This window comes from Pistacia vera, unplaced genomic scaffold (genome assembly GCF_008641045.1).
Source record: "Pistacia vera cultivar Batoury unplaced genomic scaffold, PisVer_v2 Contig563, whole genome shotgun sequence".
Taxonomy (NCBI): Eukaryota; Viridiplantae; Streptophyta; class Magnoliopsida; order Sapindales; family Anacardiaceae; genus Pistacia; species Pistacia vera.
The window spans coordinates 923067-937729 of NW_022196405.1; the positions used below are offsets into that span (position 1 = coordinate 923067).

Consider the following 14663-nt stretch of genomic DNA (forward strand, 5'->3'; position numbering starts at 1 on the left):
AAACCAAATACAAATTCAAAAGAAGATCAAATACAAATTTAAAACAAAGATCATTGACTATTTCTTCTCTTGACTGATTCTCTCTTGACTGCGTCTTCTCTAATACTAGTGGTGGTCGTCCACTCACCATTAGCTATTCACTGGCAACACCAGCAACTAGTCGACAAACTCTATTGGCCAATTTTTTTTTTTATTTAAAAAATTAAATTTTAAAATGTTTCAATAATTTAAAAAAAAAAACTTATTTAAGAATACATATTTTTGTTTGTTTACATTGTTTTTCAAAAGGAAAATTAATTTTAAAATTAAGTAGAAACAAACACCTCAGGGTGTGTTTGATTAGGGGTTATCCCCTATTATTGAGTTAATATCATCTTATATTACTTTATTATCACATTTGGTTGTCAATTAATATAAGATTTTGATAATCTTCTAAAATCAATAGTAATTATTGTTGGTTATATAGGAGGTAATCTGATTACCTCCATTTTCTTAGGTATTTTAAGATTACGTAGTAATCTTAATTTTGTTACAATTTTATCCTTTATTAATAAAATTTTAGATCAATAATGCCTTTGTTATCTAAACAATTTACAATAAATTTATGGACAATTTGAGCCTTATACTCAAGATTTTTAAGATAGAATTACCCTTGAACTTCAACCATATTACCCAAGACCACAACCACCCCCAGCCACCCAAGAGGGCTGCTGATCACCGGACACCACCGTTGGCTGCTATCGATAATCACCGTAACGGTGCATGACTGGCTGGATCTAGCCGGTCGTACGCCGATAAGGCTGTTTCACAGCCAAATCTATTTCACGGCCACATCTTTGGCCGTGAAACGGTTGCCTTTTCATGGTCAGATATATGGTTGTTTCAAGGCCAAAAATGTGGTCTTTTCAAAGCCAAAGATGTGGTCGTAGAAAGGCCAGATTTGTGGTCATGATACGTGCATCGATAAGGCCGTTTCTGACCATGGATCTATGAAATGGCCTTAACAACGCACGTTCAACCACATATGGCCGACCTTGCGTCATTCAGGCAACTTTTGGTGGTGACCGACTATCTTGGAAAGGTGGCTAGGGTGTTTTTGTTAAGTTTTAAATTTTTTTGGTTGTTGGGGTGTTTTAGCTAAACATGAAATGTAGGGGGTTAAAAAAAATGATTCAAAATAATATTATATTAATATTTAAAAGTGGGCCAATTTAGTAATTTATATAGAATTTATTCATCCTAATCAAATATATTAATATAAGAGCATCTCCAATTGTGCTCTTTATTTTAAAGAGCATCTTCATTGATTTCTAAATATAAATAACAAAAATTTTATTCAAATTCAATAGACTCTTTAAATTTTAGGAGAGATAATATGTTTTTTTAAGAAAGAAACTTAATAGGAGAGATAAATCATAAATAAAATGAACAGAAACTTGCAATTTATTATTTAAAATTAAGATAAAGAGTGAAATTTGACTCTCTAAATGTGGAGAGTCAAACTCACTCTTTAATTTATATCTAAAGAATAAAGAGTCTGTTGGACTATTGTTTCTATGGATAAACTCATTCTAATAAAGAGTTTGGGTCATATAAAGAGTCATTTGGAGATGCTCTAACTTACCCACCAATTTATTTATCTCAATCAAACATATTAATATAAAATACCCATCAATTTATTCTAACCAACCATACACATTTCTCTAAACATTCCCAGTAATCTTCAAGATAATATATATTTCCATTAATATAACATTTCCAGTAATACAACAAACCCTAAACCAAAGACACCCTTAATAGATTTTATCAAGAGTTGTGTTTAGAGTTTAGGGTTATTTCATTATTTCTAAAGTTGGCTGACAAGTTGTAACATTTTGGTCCATGTCAAGATATTATCCCCTTTGTGCCCTTGGAAGCGTCTTTTTCTCAAAACACGTTTTGATAGTTTAGGAGCTCATATGATATTTAACATAAGTTTTTGAAAACTTAGGAGCTCGTTGCATGTTTGACAAATCTTCTCAAGCAATGTGGGATTTACATTTGAGCTTTACACTAGCGTTATTTACTCAAAACACATTTTGATAGTTTAGGAGCTCACAGGATATTTAACAAAAGTTTTTGACAGCTTAGGAGGTCATAGGATATTTGACAAATCTTCTCAAGCAATGTGGGATGTCACAATTCAACACCCCCCAACCCTTAGGGGATCTTGCTCTTGACCATCTACACACTTTAAGTTGGATTCGGTTAGACCTTGTTCTAATACCATCTACAATGTCCCGATCTACTTTTAAGCTATTGTGTATTTATGCACATCTCTCTTGATTTGAGCCTAGGAATTCATCATTGAATTCAAGGAATCATGAGTATCAATCGGGATGTTAAACAAGTGATTTAAGGGACAAACTACAGGACTTCATCTTTGAATTCAAGGAATCATGAGTACCAATCAGAATGTTACACAAGTGTTTAAAAGACAAACCACAACAATCCCAAACTAAACCATACGGTTTATACGTAGTACTGGTTATCATGTTAGGATCCAAAAATATATTTAAGATATAAATCCAAATGTATAAGAGTATATGTTTTTTCAAGACCTTGATGTGGTTGGCAGAAACGAAAATGGATTTGCAAATGGGATTTGAATTTTTCCCACCAATTTTTTCTCCTTTAGTTCCCGTCTCTTATGAGAAGGGATGTACAATTATTATCTTTTTACTTCAAAAGTTTAAAGAAAACTTTATATCTGCAGTAAATAATAGAATTCATAATTAAATTAATTAATGTTTCGTTATTTGATCTTTAATTGAAGAGCTTCAATATGAGTTTTCTTCTTCAATAGAGGGTCTTCTTATATTCTTTGTTATGGGTTCTATATTTTAGATTAGAAATTTAGGAAACACAAAATTATTCATATTGACAATGATATTGTCGAAATGAAAAACTTTTTGATACCATAATATTTTAAAGCAAAAGCTAAAATCAGACAACAAATTAAATTAATAATTTCTTCCATGTTTCTAGAGTTGACATGTTTACTTACAGTTTAAGAAACTAGAGAACAACAAATTCGAGATCTTGAGTAATATAAAGAACAACATCTAAAAAATTATTCCTGGAAATTTTGAATATGAATAAAAATAGTGTTAGTAATTTTTATTTTTTATTTTTTTAATAATAATCTTATCATAACCTAAATGGATGAAGTGGGCTGAAAAGATAAATAGTGGCGCCCAAATTAACTTGCCTTCAGCAAAACCCGCCATTAAGTTTCAGCAATGGAGTCCAACTTTAACATTACCAAAATAGTGGCATAATCACAAAGCAGATTGATACTACTTCAACCTCGACAAGTCTTGCCCACTAACAAATATGGAATACACAAGGTTTAGGCAAATTCCAATTGGCCAATTTCAAGAGAAGTTATATTACAACACCAGCCAATATGCAGATGGGAACCTCTTCAGTATCCTCAAAACTTTTATGCAATAAAATTATTAATGGAAAGACTGCAGATGATGCAGGGATGTTGTAATAACAGAGCACTTGTATCACTATTTATTATGTTTGTTTCAATATACAAGCAGAAAGGATGAACTTAGCGATACCAAGTTTTATTAGCATCAGCATTATGCCACGCCCATCATCAAATATCTTACCAACAAAATATTACATTATCGGATGGAGCTGCTAATCTGACAACACTATCATGTAAAGTGCGCGACATAGTTACCTCTATCTACCAGGTTCTTCATTATTCTTTCAGGTTCGCTCCGGCAGAATATAATTCATCTACACAACATTACCAAACTTACAAGACAGCTACAGTCTCCTTCCGCGGAACTCCATTTAGAGGCTTTACTGTTGGGTTCTTTTCCTGGACCTTGGCAATCTGTTGCTTATCCGAAGTAATGGCTGCTGTTGCTTGATCCACTCGAGGGTGTGATCTTCCACTACCACGGACAAGATCTTTAATGGTCATTTTCAGTTCTTTATCCTTCAGCAATGACTCCAGTGTGACATGTACACCTGAGTACAAAGGCAAAAAATTAAATTCAAGATCTTCCAAAAAGGGAGACCAACTTGGCCTCAAACAGTGCAAACCAAAAGGCCTACTTGATCATATACTTAAATTCCTAAATAAACAAATATATATATATATATATATGAACTTACGGAATCTCCAATAGTGTTTTGGATTTGTTGGGTCATTGATTGTCTCCTCTTCTGCAGGGCGTGATGTGTACTCTTCTTTCAATGCTAACAAATCCTGATTATCAAACAAAAGCACATTGTTTGTGTGCAATTCAAAGCGGTTGAATAGGCAAGCATAATCCCTTGACATGAAATTGCTATTTCACAGCTAAAGTGCACTCTAACTTTGACACTAAGCTAAAGTTCCCGAAAGGGCCTCTGTTTGGACACTAAGCCAGGTAGTTTCATAAAAGTACCTGAAGAGGGAAAATTGCCCACATTGATGGAGATTCAACATGTTGCCTTATGATGAAATGTGTGACTTCTGGTACACAATTACTAGGTGGTAATGCGTCAGAACCAACTACATTCTTGAAAAATCGATGTCTTCTTTCCTCGTCTTCTTCCCACCAGGCACGAAGGGTAGAGCAATCATGGCAAGATGGAGCACACACCTGAATTACATTGAGACAGACACCGATTTCAGAATCATTGTTACACAAAGACAAGGATCTCCTAAATATAAGTTGAGGTGCTTTAGACCATATGACCAAAATGCACTATCCAAAGCCTGTGATTTCATGCTTTATAGTAAAAAACAAAATACAAAATAAAAGAGTTACTAGATAGGTATGTTCCTACCCATGTTTCCACTTCTCAATGTTACTGATATTTAATGCACAAGTCTTCTGTTACTACAGCATTTAGAAAAAATAAATTTATGTCTGAGTTCTTATAAGAAGTTCAAAAGTAAAGCATCTTAGTTCACTGCATTCACTGTCAAACACTATATTATCTATTATATAATAAATCTTTAATGTTCTCTTTCTCCAGTTAGGTGTCAATGATTTTATATGCTGTTAGTTGACATTCCACATAAAACCATCGTAATAATATTAGAGAGCACAATGGAATAACTTAATTCCCGATAGAATATATATGCTCTAAGAGATATGAATAGTTTATATTTGAAGCAAAATGGTATATGATCTTACTGTCATGTAGTTATATTGAGAAGGAATACCAAACTCTAGTCCAGGTTCACTGGGCATCCGTTGAATGCGTAAACCTATTAACCCCAATTCTTGCATAACCTGAATAAAACCATCATGTCACGTTGTAATTCTGCAGAAAAAATTTCTTTAAATGTAAAAGAAAAGCAAACCAGAGGCAGGTAAGCCAGGGAGTGGAGGGAGAGATATGTGAAGGTTGAATGCATTTACAGGATGAACACAGGAAGGAATAAGTCCCAGATCTTCCCCACAGGCCATCATATCTGATGAGTTCAGGAGGGCAGGTAATGTCTTCAAGGCATTCTGTCGCCAAAGATTTTCTTGCCGATGAAAATAGTAGTCATAGTACAATCTTTTCAGAACATTTTTGCTGCATCACAAGGACAAGAAATAAGCAGCACTCAGTCAGCAGTAAATCAAGAGATTCATTAAGGAAAACGCCAAAGGGCAACCATTTTATCGCTGTGAAGAGAACACCAACATGATTTACAATCATGAAATACAACAAAAATTTTAATTCATATCATTAATATCTCAGCCTGCTTCAAGATCACATGACAATTCAAGCCGATTAGTCCAAAATTGACATGACAAAATGTACCTGCGATCATCCAAATCTGAAAAACTTGAAGTGTCCTCTAGATTGAATCGAGGATAGAATTTCCTTGCATCCTCCGGATCTCTGATAAGAACTATATTCTGCAAGAGCAATAGAATATATGAAAATCTAGGGCAAGTACTGGCAACATCATCAAACACTTGTTTATAGATTTCTGGAAGAAAAAAGAAACTTATATTGAACAATTTGTAGATAATTAGTTTGAAATCTAAAATTTACAAACCACTCAGATCAAACATGCTACCTTTAGAAGATCAAAGAGATCACGACGTATCTTATCTTCGCTCTCCAACAATATAGATTTCTCTGCACATGACTTCAACTTGGCAGCAATTTTTTTCTCCGTGTTGCACTCCTCAGTGAACTAGGATATGGTATAAGGAATGATAAACATGTTTCAGTTTGGGCGCTTGAATAGACACAGAAAAATACAAAACTAACAGTGACATGCATACAGTTGATGCAAATGCAAATAGACTTTAGAATAGATCCAGAACTCTCTTCTCTGAAATGAAACGAATATCAAAATTTTATAAACTAAAAGATTTGTTATTTAAGAGGGAGAGAGAGAGGGAGAAAGTTGTGCTGTTTAGATTCAAAATCTAAAACAAGTTACTCAGGGTGAATTGTCTACATCAAAACTCCATTTCTAGAGTGACTCTAGAGGAAACCATAGCTAAAGGCTGAGAGAACAAGAGATGTCACAGACTAGAACGTATTCGATAACAATGGTATTTGATGGAAGCAGAAGTTGGAGACCTTGCATTATCAAAGCACACCATCACCGAAAGAGGCTAGTTATAAATAGCAGAAACCAAAGCTTCAGCATCAGGAAATACATTCCTTAAATGAATCTGTGTCGACACTGAGTGGCAATAAATCTGTCTTTCCTTAAAAAGAGGGGTGGAGAATTAAAGAACAAGAGGGGTGGAGAATTAAAGAACTAATTCACCGGGAGAACATCAACTAAACACCTATGGCAGAAAAGATGAGAAAAGCCATCTAAACGTAATTTGGTTAAGACAAAATATTGCCATCTAAAAACCAGAAAAATAATAAATGCACTCAACCTGAATTGAGACATAGAGAGTTCACACTTCGTGCTCTGCAATATTGACATTTAAATTTTAATTTACATCATATTCACCATTCTAATTTTGAAGCCTAGTCAGCCCATTTACTACCTAAATGTTTGCAGGAAAATATTAAATTTCATAACTAGATGCATTATTCATCCAGTCAAATTTATTAAAAAATATATATGTATATTAAGAAACCCTTATTTCCTCAGTATACGCCAGTTTTTGAAGAAATTTCAAAAAAAAAAAATTAAGATAAAAAATTTGGGATTACATTGAAGTTGACTCATTTAATTAAATTTTCTCAATTTCATCAGTAAATTCATATGGCTTGCAAAAGATCATGATATTTTATAATTCCTTCAGAAGAATCATGAGGTAGAAAAGACTAACAATCAGACTTCATCCACCAAACTGTCATTATTATCACCTCATAACGGCCCTTCTGAAACTCTTGTAGAAAATTTGCAGCAATATAAGTCCAAGAAGATCCAAATTTTTCCTGAAACATGAAATATAAATAAAAAATAAAATCCATGATATAGTAACACAAAAGAACAGATATTTCACTAGAAGGAAACTAAAATCACAAGTTAAATACCAACAGGACTTTAGAAGAACTAGATTATAGCCAACAAGGAAAATTCAGTAACCTGCAATAACTCCTGTTTAACATACGGACGGGTCAAGCGATCAAAGTCCCATATTCCCTCTCGTTCTAGTTCTTCCTACAACAGAAGCATGTTTTTCCATATTATTAATAAATTAAAATAAGATGAAATTATTTTGCATAGATGCTATACTGGTCTATCCCTTATTTATTATACAGATATTGTATTTTATGAATTATATGGGTGTGAGCCCCACCTGACTCAGAGGGATAGATGGCCGAAATTTTCCAAGTAGACCTGTCATAGCATGCTCTGGAAGCTCCCAGATTCTAAAGAAACCCAATATATGATCAATCCTGTAAGCTGTAAAGTACTTTGCCATCTGTGACACAAGCAGAAAAGAAACAAGAAGAATCAAAAACCAGAAAGAAAAGTTGTAGATATAGAAATCAGCCAAAAGGATGCTACATTTGAACAAAGACAGGAAACAAATAGGAGAGGAAAACCTGTGATAATCGAGCACGCCACCAACCATAGTTGTCTTTTGACATTTCCTCCCAGTTATAAGTAGGAAATCCCCAGTTCTGGCCATTTTTATCAAAATAATCAGGAGGGGCTCCGGTAGAAGTGTTCATACGGAACAAATTTGGATAGACCCAGGTGTCCACACTATTTCTGTCAACACCAATAGGTAGGTCTCCCTTCAAAATAACTCCTTTCTTTCTTGAATATTCTGCAGCTTCTGATAGCTGTAATAGCAAAATGTTACCAAAGAAAAAACACAATAGTTTGCTCAATATTTAGTGCAGATTATGCATAAATTATAGGCCATAGATCAGTAGCATTTACCTGTAAATGTAAATGGTACTGGACATAATAGTTGAAGCATATTATGTCGTAGTGAAAGCTGTCTTTCAAGACAAGTTTTTCAAGCTGCAAGAAATGGAGATTTATCATTGCACAACCAAAATTCTTGATAAGGTTTAACCTATTTTTCACTCAATTATTACAACTATGATTTAACACAACACTCAATAAGATGAAATAGCTAATCACCTTGTCATTCGAATAATGAGAAAAGCGACCCCATTGACTGTGGTCTGATGTTTCAAAAAAGTCCCGTAAGAAACAGAAAGCCGCATAGGGTTTTAGCCAATCCTTTTACAAATGAAATGAAACATTAGAGTAAATTGGTTTTCCAAGGATTATACAAATTTAAATTTCAAAAATAAGAGAATTGACTCTTTTAACTGAATCAAAAATAAGGTCAAACTCTATAAGACCTCATTCTCGGAGTAAAAATTCTGAAAGGAATCGGATTTAAGTATTAAATCCTTCTCTCGGTCAAAAATTTTCTTGGCAATTGAAAGTTTAGTAGCCAGAGTAGCCTCATAATCAACATCCTGTACGTATCCAAAATCAAATTAGTTAAGAAAAATGCCAACTATAAATGGATGGATGCAAACAATTATAACACCATTAGCCATTGTACACTTGTACCTTTAAATTATTTACAAGAAAGACAAACATTGGAAATTAAGTGGATTATATCTCTTACATGGGTTTTGTTGATGGTTTTTCATGCTAAACCTAAATTGAAGTATGAATTGCAGCTTTCAATTCAAAACCTTTTAGAGAATCTGTCGTGTACATGTATTTATTTTAAATTTAAAACCCCATGAATAAATATTTAAGTTTGGAATTTGGATTAGTCCTATTAATGTTAGTGTCTTATGCTAATATTTTGTAGCGAAAGGGACACCGGCAACATAAAATGATTTGAAATTTTGTTTAAAGATCTAAGTATAATAACTATATAATAAATGGTCAAGCTGATACTGGCAAGAGTTATCATGACGAGGTGCGGGAGGGAGAAATTTCAGCTGGTATGTGGATGCCTACAATTCAGATAAGAGTGGAAAAGTTGTAACCTAATAAGAGCTTGTTTATAAACATCCTAAAATTAAATTAGCATTCCACATTTCTGAACTTAATATGTAATTCGCACAACCATATATTTATACAATGTCATGCAAAAGATACCCATCTTGATGTAAAGAACACAGGAATAAATTATGAGTAGACATCAAATCGCTCAAGATGTATAATAACAGAATATGATAAAATAAAGAAATAGATGACTTTCCATCAGTAAGCTTAAGTAAAGACTTTGGGCCCCTATCCATTTCCAAAATGAAATTCCACTTCTTTATCCATGATATTTTCCATCAAATAAGAAACAAATGAGACAGACACAATCAGGGTTAGAGATCAAATATTGTTGCTGCAATTTTACCAATCAACTTAAACTTTAGTACTAATGATTATTATACATGGTATGAAAGCAAATTTTGAGAAAGAGGCCATATCACCCACAAATTTCATGTCTTACACAAAACATAAGCAATTAATCCATATAAAGGATGTCAGCCATGTCCCATAGAGCTGGCTCACTATGTCAAAAATAATTCCTTTTCTCTTCTATTCTTTCCAATCCAAATATGGATCATAACATGCATTGAAACCATAAAAATATGAATGACATAATGTCTTTCATCATGATTCGAAAAAAAATATTTCAGAGGGCTAACCTTTAAATCTAGCTGCACTTTTGCTTTCTCAATTTCTTTCTGCGAGAAAATAATAATAATGTGGTGGTCAAGATTAAAAATAAAAAAAAAATTAAAAAGGAAAAGAAAGAGAGAGAGAGGGTGCTACTACAAACAATTGAGATTAGCAGCACAAATTACAGGAGGACTATTATCATTTATTTGGGAAAAAAAAAAATTGAAGTTATGAAGACTACCTTGAGATCCTCTGGCATGTTTTGAGAAAGTGCTTCTACTCTCAGGTACAAAGGATGCAACGCAAATACAGAAAGTGAGCTGGAATGACAAAGAACAAGTCAGAACCATCAACATTTGTATATTAATGAAAACAAACTGAATCTTCAAGAATGCTGCGAAAACTGATTAACATTAACTAAGGGAATATATTAGGTGATGTAAAAATGTGATTGGAAAACGGAAGTCAAAAGAAGCAACTGTATCCTAGATGCAGAAAAAGGCAATAGGCTACTTCCGCCAAATTAGATTATGGAACTAAATATAAGAAGCAATGCCAAGGAATGCACAAATATGCCAGCCAAAAGACGCATTTGACAATGTAAAGTGAGTGGTAAACATGCCTGAGATGTAATGAATGGAAAAGTTCAAATTTGATTTATGCAATTTGAGATTGAAGTTCTTGTGATACCTGTAGGGATATGAATCCCACCACATCTTATGCACAGATGTATCATTGATTGGTAGAAGTTGAACTAAATGGAACCCAGACGCCACCGACCAATCAACAAGTAATTTCAGGTCAAGAAACTCTCCAACACCAAGATCGGCTTCTGACCTAATAGAGAACACGGGGACTGCAACACCGGCACCCCTCCAAGGCATTTCCTAACAAAAAACAAAGGTTTAATTGAGAAAAATATAATAGCCCATTATATATAATTATATTATAATATATATATATAATAATATATATTGAATATATATATATATCAGTCAGGTTCAAATGCAATATATAAATAAATAAAATAAAACAAATAAAACAATGATAAAATAAAAAATATAAAAAATAAATAAATAAAAATAATAAAGAAAAAAATAAAAAAAAATATAAAAAAAAAAAAATGGTAAATAATAATAAATAAATAAAGAAATAAAATAAAAAATAAAATAAGGAATAATAAATAAAAAAATATAAAAAATAATAAAAATATATAAATAATAAAATAAAAATATATAAAAAAAAATATAAGATTTACTCAATAGTTACCCGCATCATGCCATCTGAAAGGAAGATGTATCTTGGCTGATTGTTAGAGGAGTCAACGGACAGTTCCCGGTGGGGACCAGTTTCCAAAGAAATGCTTCCTGTTTTTCCATATTTACAATACTTATATGTGCAATGAGCGTTAAGGAGAAGAAACAGAGAACATAACAATGTCCAACCAAATTGCAGAACAGAAGGCAATATAAATCTAAATTTCAAATTATTAGAGATGAAGAATCCCAAAAGGATATTTAAAGGGAAGGTCACCCCTTTGCATTACACAATCTGTTTCCCAGATTGATTCACCAGCATAACTAAGTTTGAGTCCACCCTCAATCTTCCACTGCCCTAACTTTGAAGTGCTACCAATCACATATACCTGCATTAGTCAGACTTTATAAATATAAGCAAAGCAGCAATTTCAAACAGCTGAGATTATTAGCCAAAATTTAGAAGAAACAGTTAATATTAGATAATTATGAAAACTGATTTCTGGAGAAAAGAAATTACTGAAGTGTCTTCTTCTACATTAGGACAGCAAATTTTGAAATGCACAAGGATCGAATCTGTTTTACATTTGAAAGAAATCATTAATAACATGTCACAATGCTAATATTCCAGTTCCAAACTAGAAAATTAGATAAAAAGGATTGTCAAAAAAATTCAATCTATTTATAATTACCTTCCCCATCTAACTTATCATGTATGAGCCCTTCAGGTCTCTCAATGTTCAAACTCAAGCTTTGGCGAAAGATGACATTTTTGAAGGCACTTCTGAAAGGGAGAGCATCACCACCAGTCTGGATTTATCAAAAACAGAACTATTAAGCGAAATAGATGTCAAAACCAAAAACACTCAGCATGAGTGAGTTTTAGCCACCTCCAATCAACCAACATCAAACAGTCAAGAATATAAAAGACAGAAACATTTGTCAACATCGACTTCCTAATGACACAGATTTTCAGAGGGGACTCTAACGGTTGAAAAAACAAACTGCTACAAAAAATTACTTGGAAAAAGCTCCAAATCACTACAAAATAAGAGTGGAATACTCCATTTAGTTGCTGACAGGTACTAACGCAAAAAAACAAGACACAATTCAAAAGATTCTGATTATACAGTGTTACAGTGGTAATCATACTCATATCCAGTGTTTAATATTAATCTAACAGCATAGGATTATGAAACCAAAATTTAGTTCATAACATCAATAAGAATAAAGAGACACCAACTTAGAACGAATAATAAAAGAGAAAATGTGAATTCTAAAATTTCAAAAGGAAAATATTACAGAAAATATAGAATGAAGACAAATAAGACATCCATTAAGTCATCAAGTCTACAAAATGCTTCAGTCGGGGCTAAGAAAACTGAAAAGAAAAAGGAAGAGGGAAGATAAAAAAAAATATTAGGGAATCTACAACTTTTGAATTAGAATGCATTCTTTTCCCCTTTGGATACCCAGAAATCCGTTCACCTTCCCTATATGGAATGCTTTAACATTCAAAGTTCCTCTATTACTTTATTTTCTTATATTCAGCAACAAAAAAAGAACAAATAAATAAATAAACAGAACCATTTACAGCAAAGATTCCCTATGATTGGCCTTGGAAAAGTTGTCAGAGAATTAACAAATCCCAATTCCCAAATCAAAAATCAAGCATAAGTTCAATTGAAGCATAATATCAAGGAATATCCATCACCCTAGTTTTTGAAAAAGTGAATACACCTGCAACTACAAAAACACAAACAGCCCTTCAAAGTCACACATGAAGGATAGAGATGTAAGAAATTAAACAAGAACAGCACCTGCCAAAGATCATGAAGCTGAACTACTTCCCCATCCTTAATACCCTCGGGCAACAACAGTTTACGTTTCTTTCCCATCTCCCATCTCAGTACATTTCTCTCATCATCCACAACATAATAACTGTACTCACAAGAAAACCCGCTTGGAACTGCAATATTTCCACACCATATGAGCTGATCACCTTCATGAACAGGCCTCAGTAAAAAGCCCTTCTTCACATTCCATGAACCAAGCACAGGCTCAGAGCCGCAAACAATCAGGCTCTGACCCCAGTGAGTATAATACGGTATCCTAAAGTTTACCCTCGGTGATTTCACAGATTTGGTTCCAGAAAGCAATCCCAAATTCACCATTTCTTCCAAAAATGAAGCAGACCCAGATCAGGTTTCTCAAAATCTAACAGAACCCAAGGTTTCAGTTGTTAGTATTTACAGAAACTGGATAGAACTATAAAAACTATATAATATTAAAAATAAATATAAGAATGTACATATTGACATTTGGAATCTCATCTAGTTGATAAGAAAATATAACCACAGGATTGGTTACAGATTTAAAACTAGAAACTAACAATGCCTTGACGAAACTCTTACAAAAATGAACTTCAAAAGAGTAAAACTAACAAACTCAGATGATTAAAGCCCATTAATTTATAAAATTCAGGAAAAATTACTATTTTTAGAGAAAAATAAACATAGCCCATATCAATATGAAGAACAACTAACCTGAAAAAAAAAAAATTTTAAATAACAATAAGAAACCGAACAGAGGTATAGATGAAAGAGCAGTGTAGTAAGTAACCTTTACTAGAACAAAGCGCAATAAATGCTTCAAGGTATCCTCAAAGCAATGGTGGGTCTAAAATTAAAGGAGAGGAGAATATGCTAATGGGAATGAATTTTTGTTTGGATTCAAAGAAACAAACAAAGAGAGAGAGAACAAGTAGAGATATTTTGAGTAAAAAGGGAAGGAAAAATGATTCAAGAAGAAAGATATTTGGTTAAAAAAGAAAGCTTGTGGTTGTGTATAGTTGATTGTAAGCAACTGAAAGCAGCATTCACGGATGGGAGATGACACAGACACACACACACACACACTGACAGTTGGCAGCTTCTGCAGAGTTCATGCGAGTTCGTGTCGAGATCAAGAATCTTATTTGATATTAATTAACTAATGTCTAAAATCTCAGCCGATGAAATATGATTGCAAACAAACACAATTTCCATTTATCAAGTCCCACAGTTCTATTTTATTTAACGTATGGGTTTGAATTTTTTTTTTTTTTAATTTAATTTACCCTTTTCTGAAAAAAAAAATTATTTAGGATCAAATTTTAATTTTTTTTTCTTATTTTAATGAAAAAAAATTTATTAATTGTAGGAGAAGTATCTTGGCTTTGAGGTAGGCAATGAAGCACATGATTTTGAATGAACGTGTAAAATATGGAGGAATTTTAGGTCCTCTCCTCTTGTATGATCAATGCTCCAAGATACTTGCAAGTT

General features: G+C 33.0%; 1 protein-coding gene across 1 annotated transcript; it reads right to left on the reverse strand.

The window, feature by feature from the left end:
- Positions 1-3530: 3530 nt before the first annotated feature.
- Positions 3531-14092, reverse strand: LOC116108380 (4-alpha-glucanotransferase DPE2-like). The gene is made up of 23 exons (XM_031394628.1): positions 13963-14092; positions 13161-13557; positions 12033-12150; positions 11861-11916; positions 11602-11729; positions 11354-11480; positions 10775-10971; positions 10326-10404; positions 10111-10149; positions 8803-8922; positions 8576-8677; positions 8369-8452; positions 8026-8268; positions 7776-7901; positions 7562-7636; positions 7339-7410; positions 6074-6193; positions 5812-5909; positions 5421-5580; positions 5193-5291; positions 4455-4652; positions 4180-4273; positions 3531-4032 (listed from the first exon to the last, which is right to left on the reverse strand). The coding sequence occupies exons 2-23, from the start codon at positions 13512-13514 to the stop codon at positions 3815-3817; spliced, it is 2907 nt and encodes a 968-aa protein (XP_031250488.1). The 5' UTR covers positions 13515-13557; positions 13963-14092; the 3' UTR covers positions 3531-3814.
- Between the last annotated feature and the right edge of the window lie 571 nt (positions 14093-14663).

What these genes read in the sequence shown, in the direction of transcription:
- LOC116108380 (XM_031394628.1), bottom strand. Translation starts at nt 13,514, where the DNA reads ATGGTGAATTTGGGATTGCTTTCTGGAACCAAATCTGTGAAATCACCG. An exon ending in CTCATTATTCGAATGACAAG is followed by an intron (nt 8,453 to 8,575) that starts GTGATTAGCTAT and finishes CATTTCTTGCAG; the next exon opens with CTTGAAAAACTTGTCTTGAA. An exon ending in CTCAATATAACTACATGACA is followed by an intron (nt 4,653 to 5,192) that starts GTAAGATCATAT and finishes AATGTAATTCAG; the next exon opens with GTGTGTGCTCCATCTTGCCA.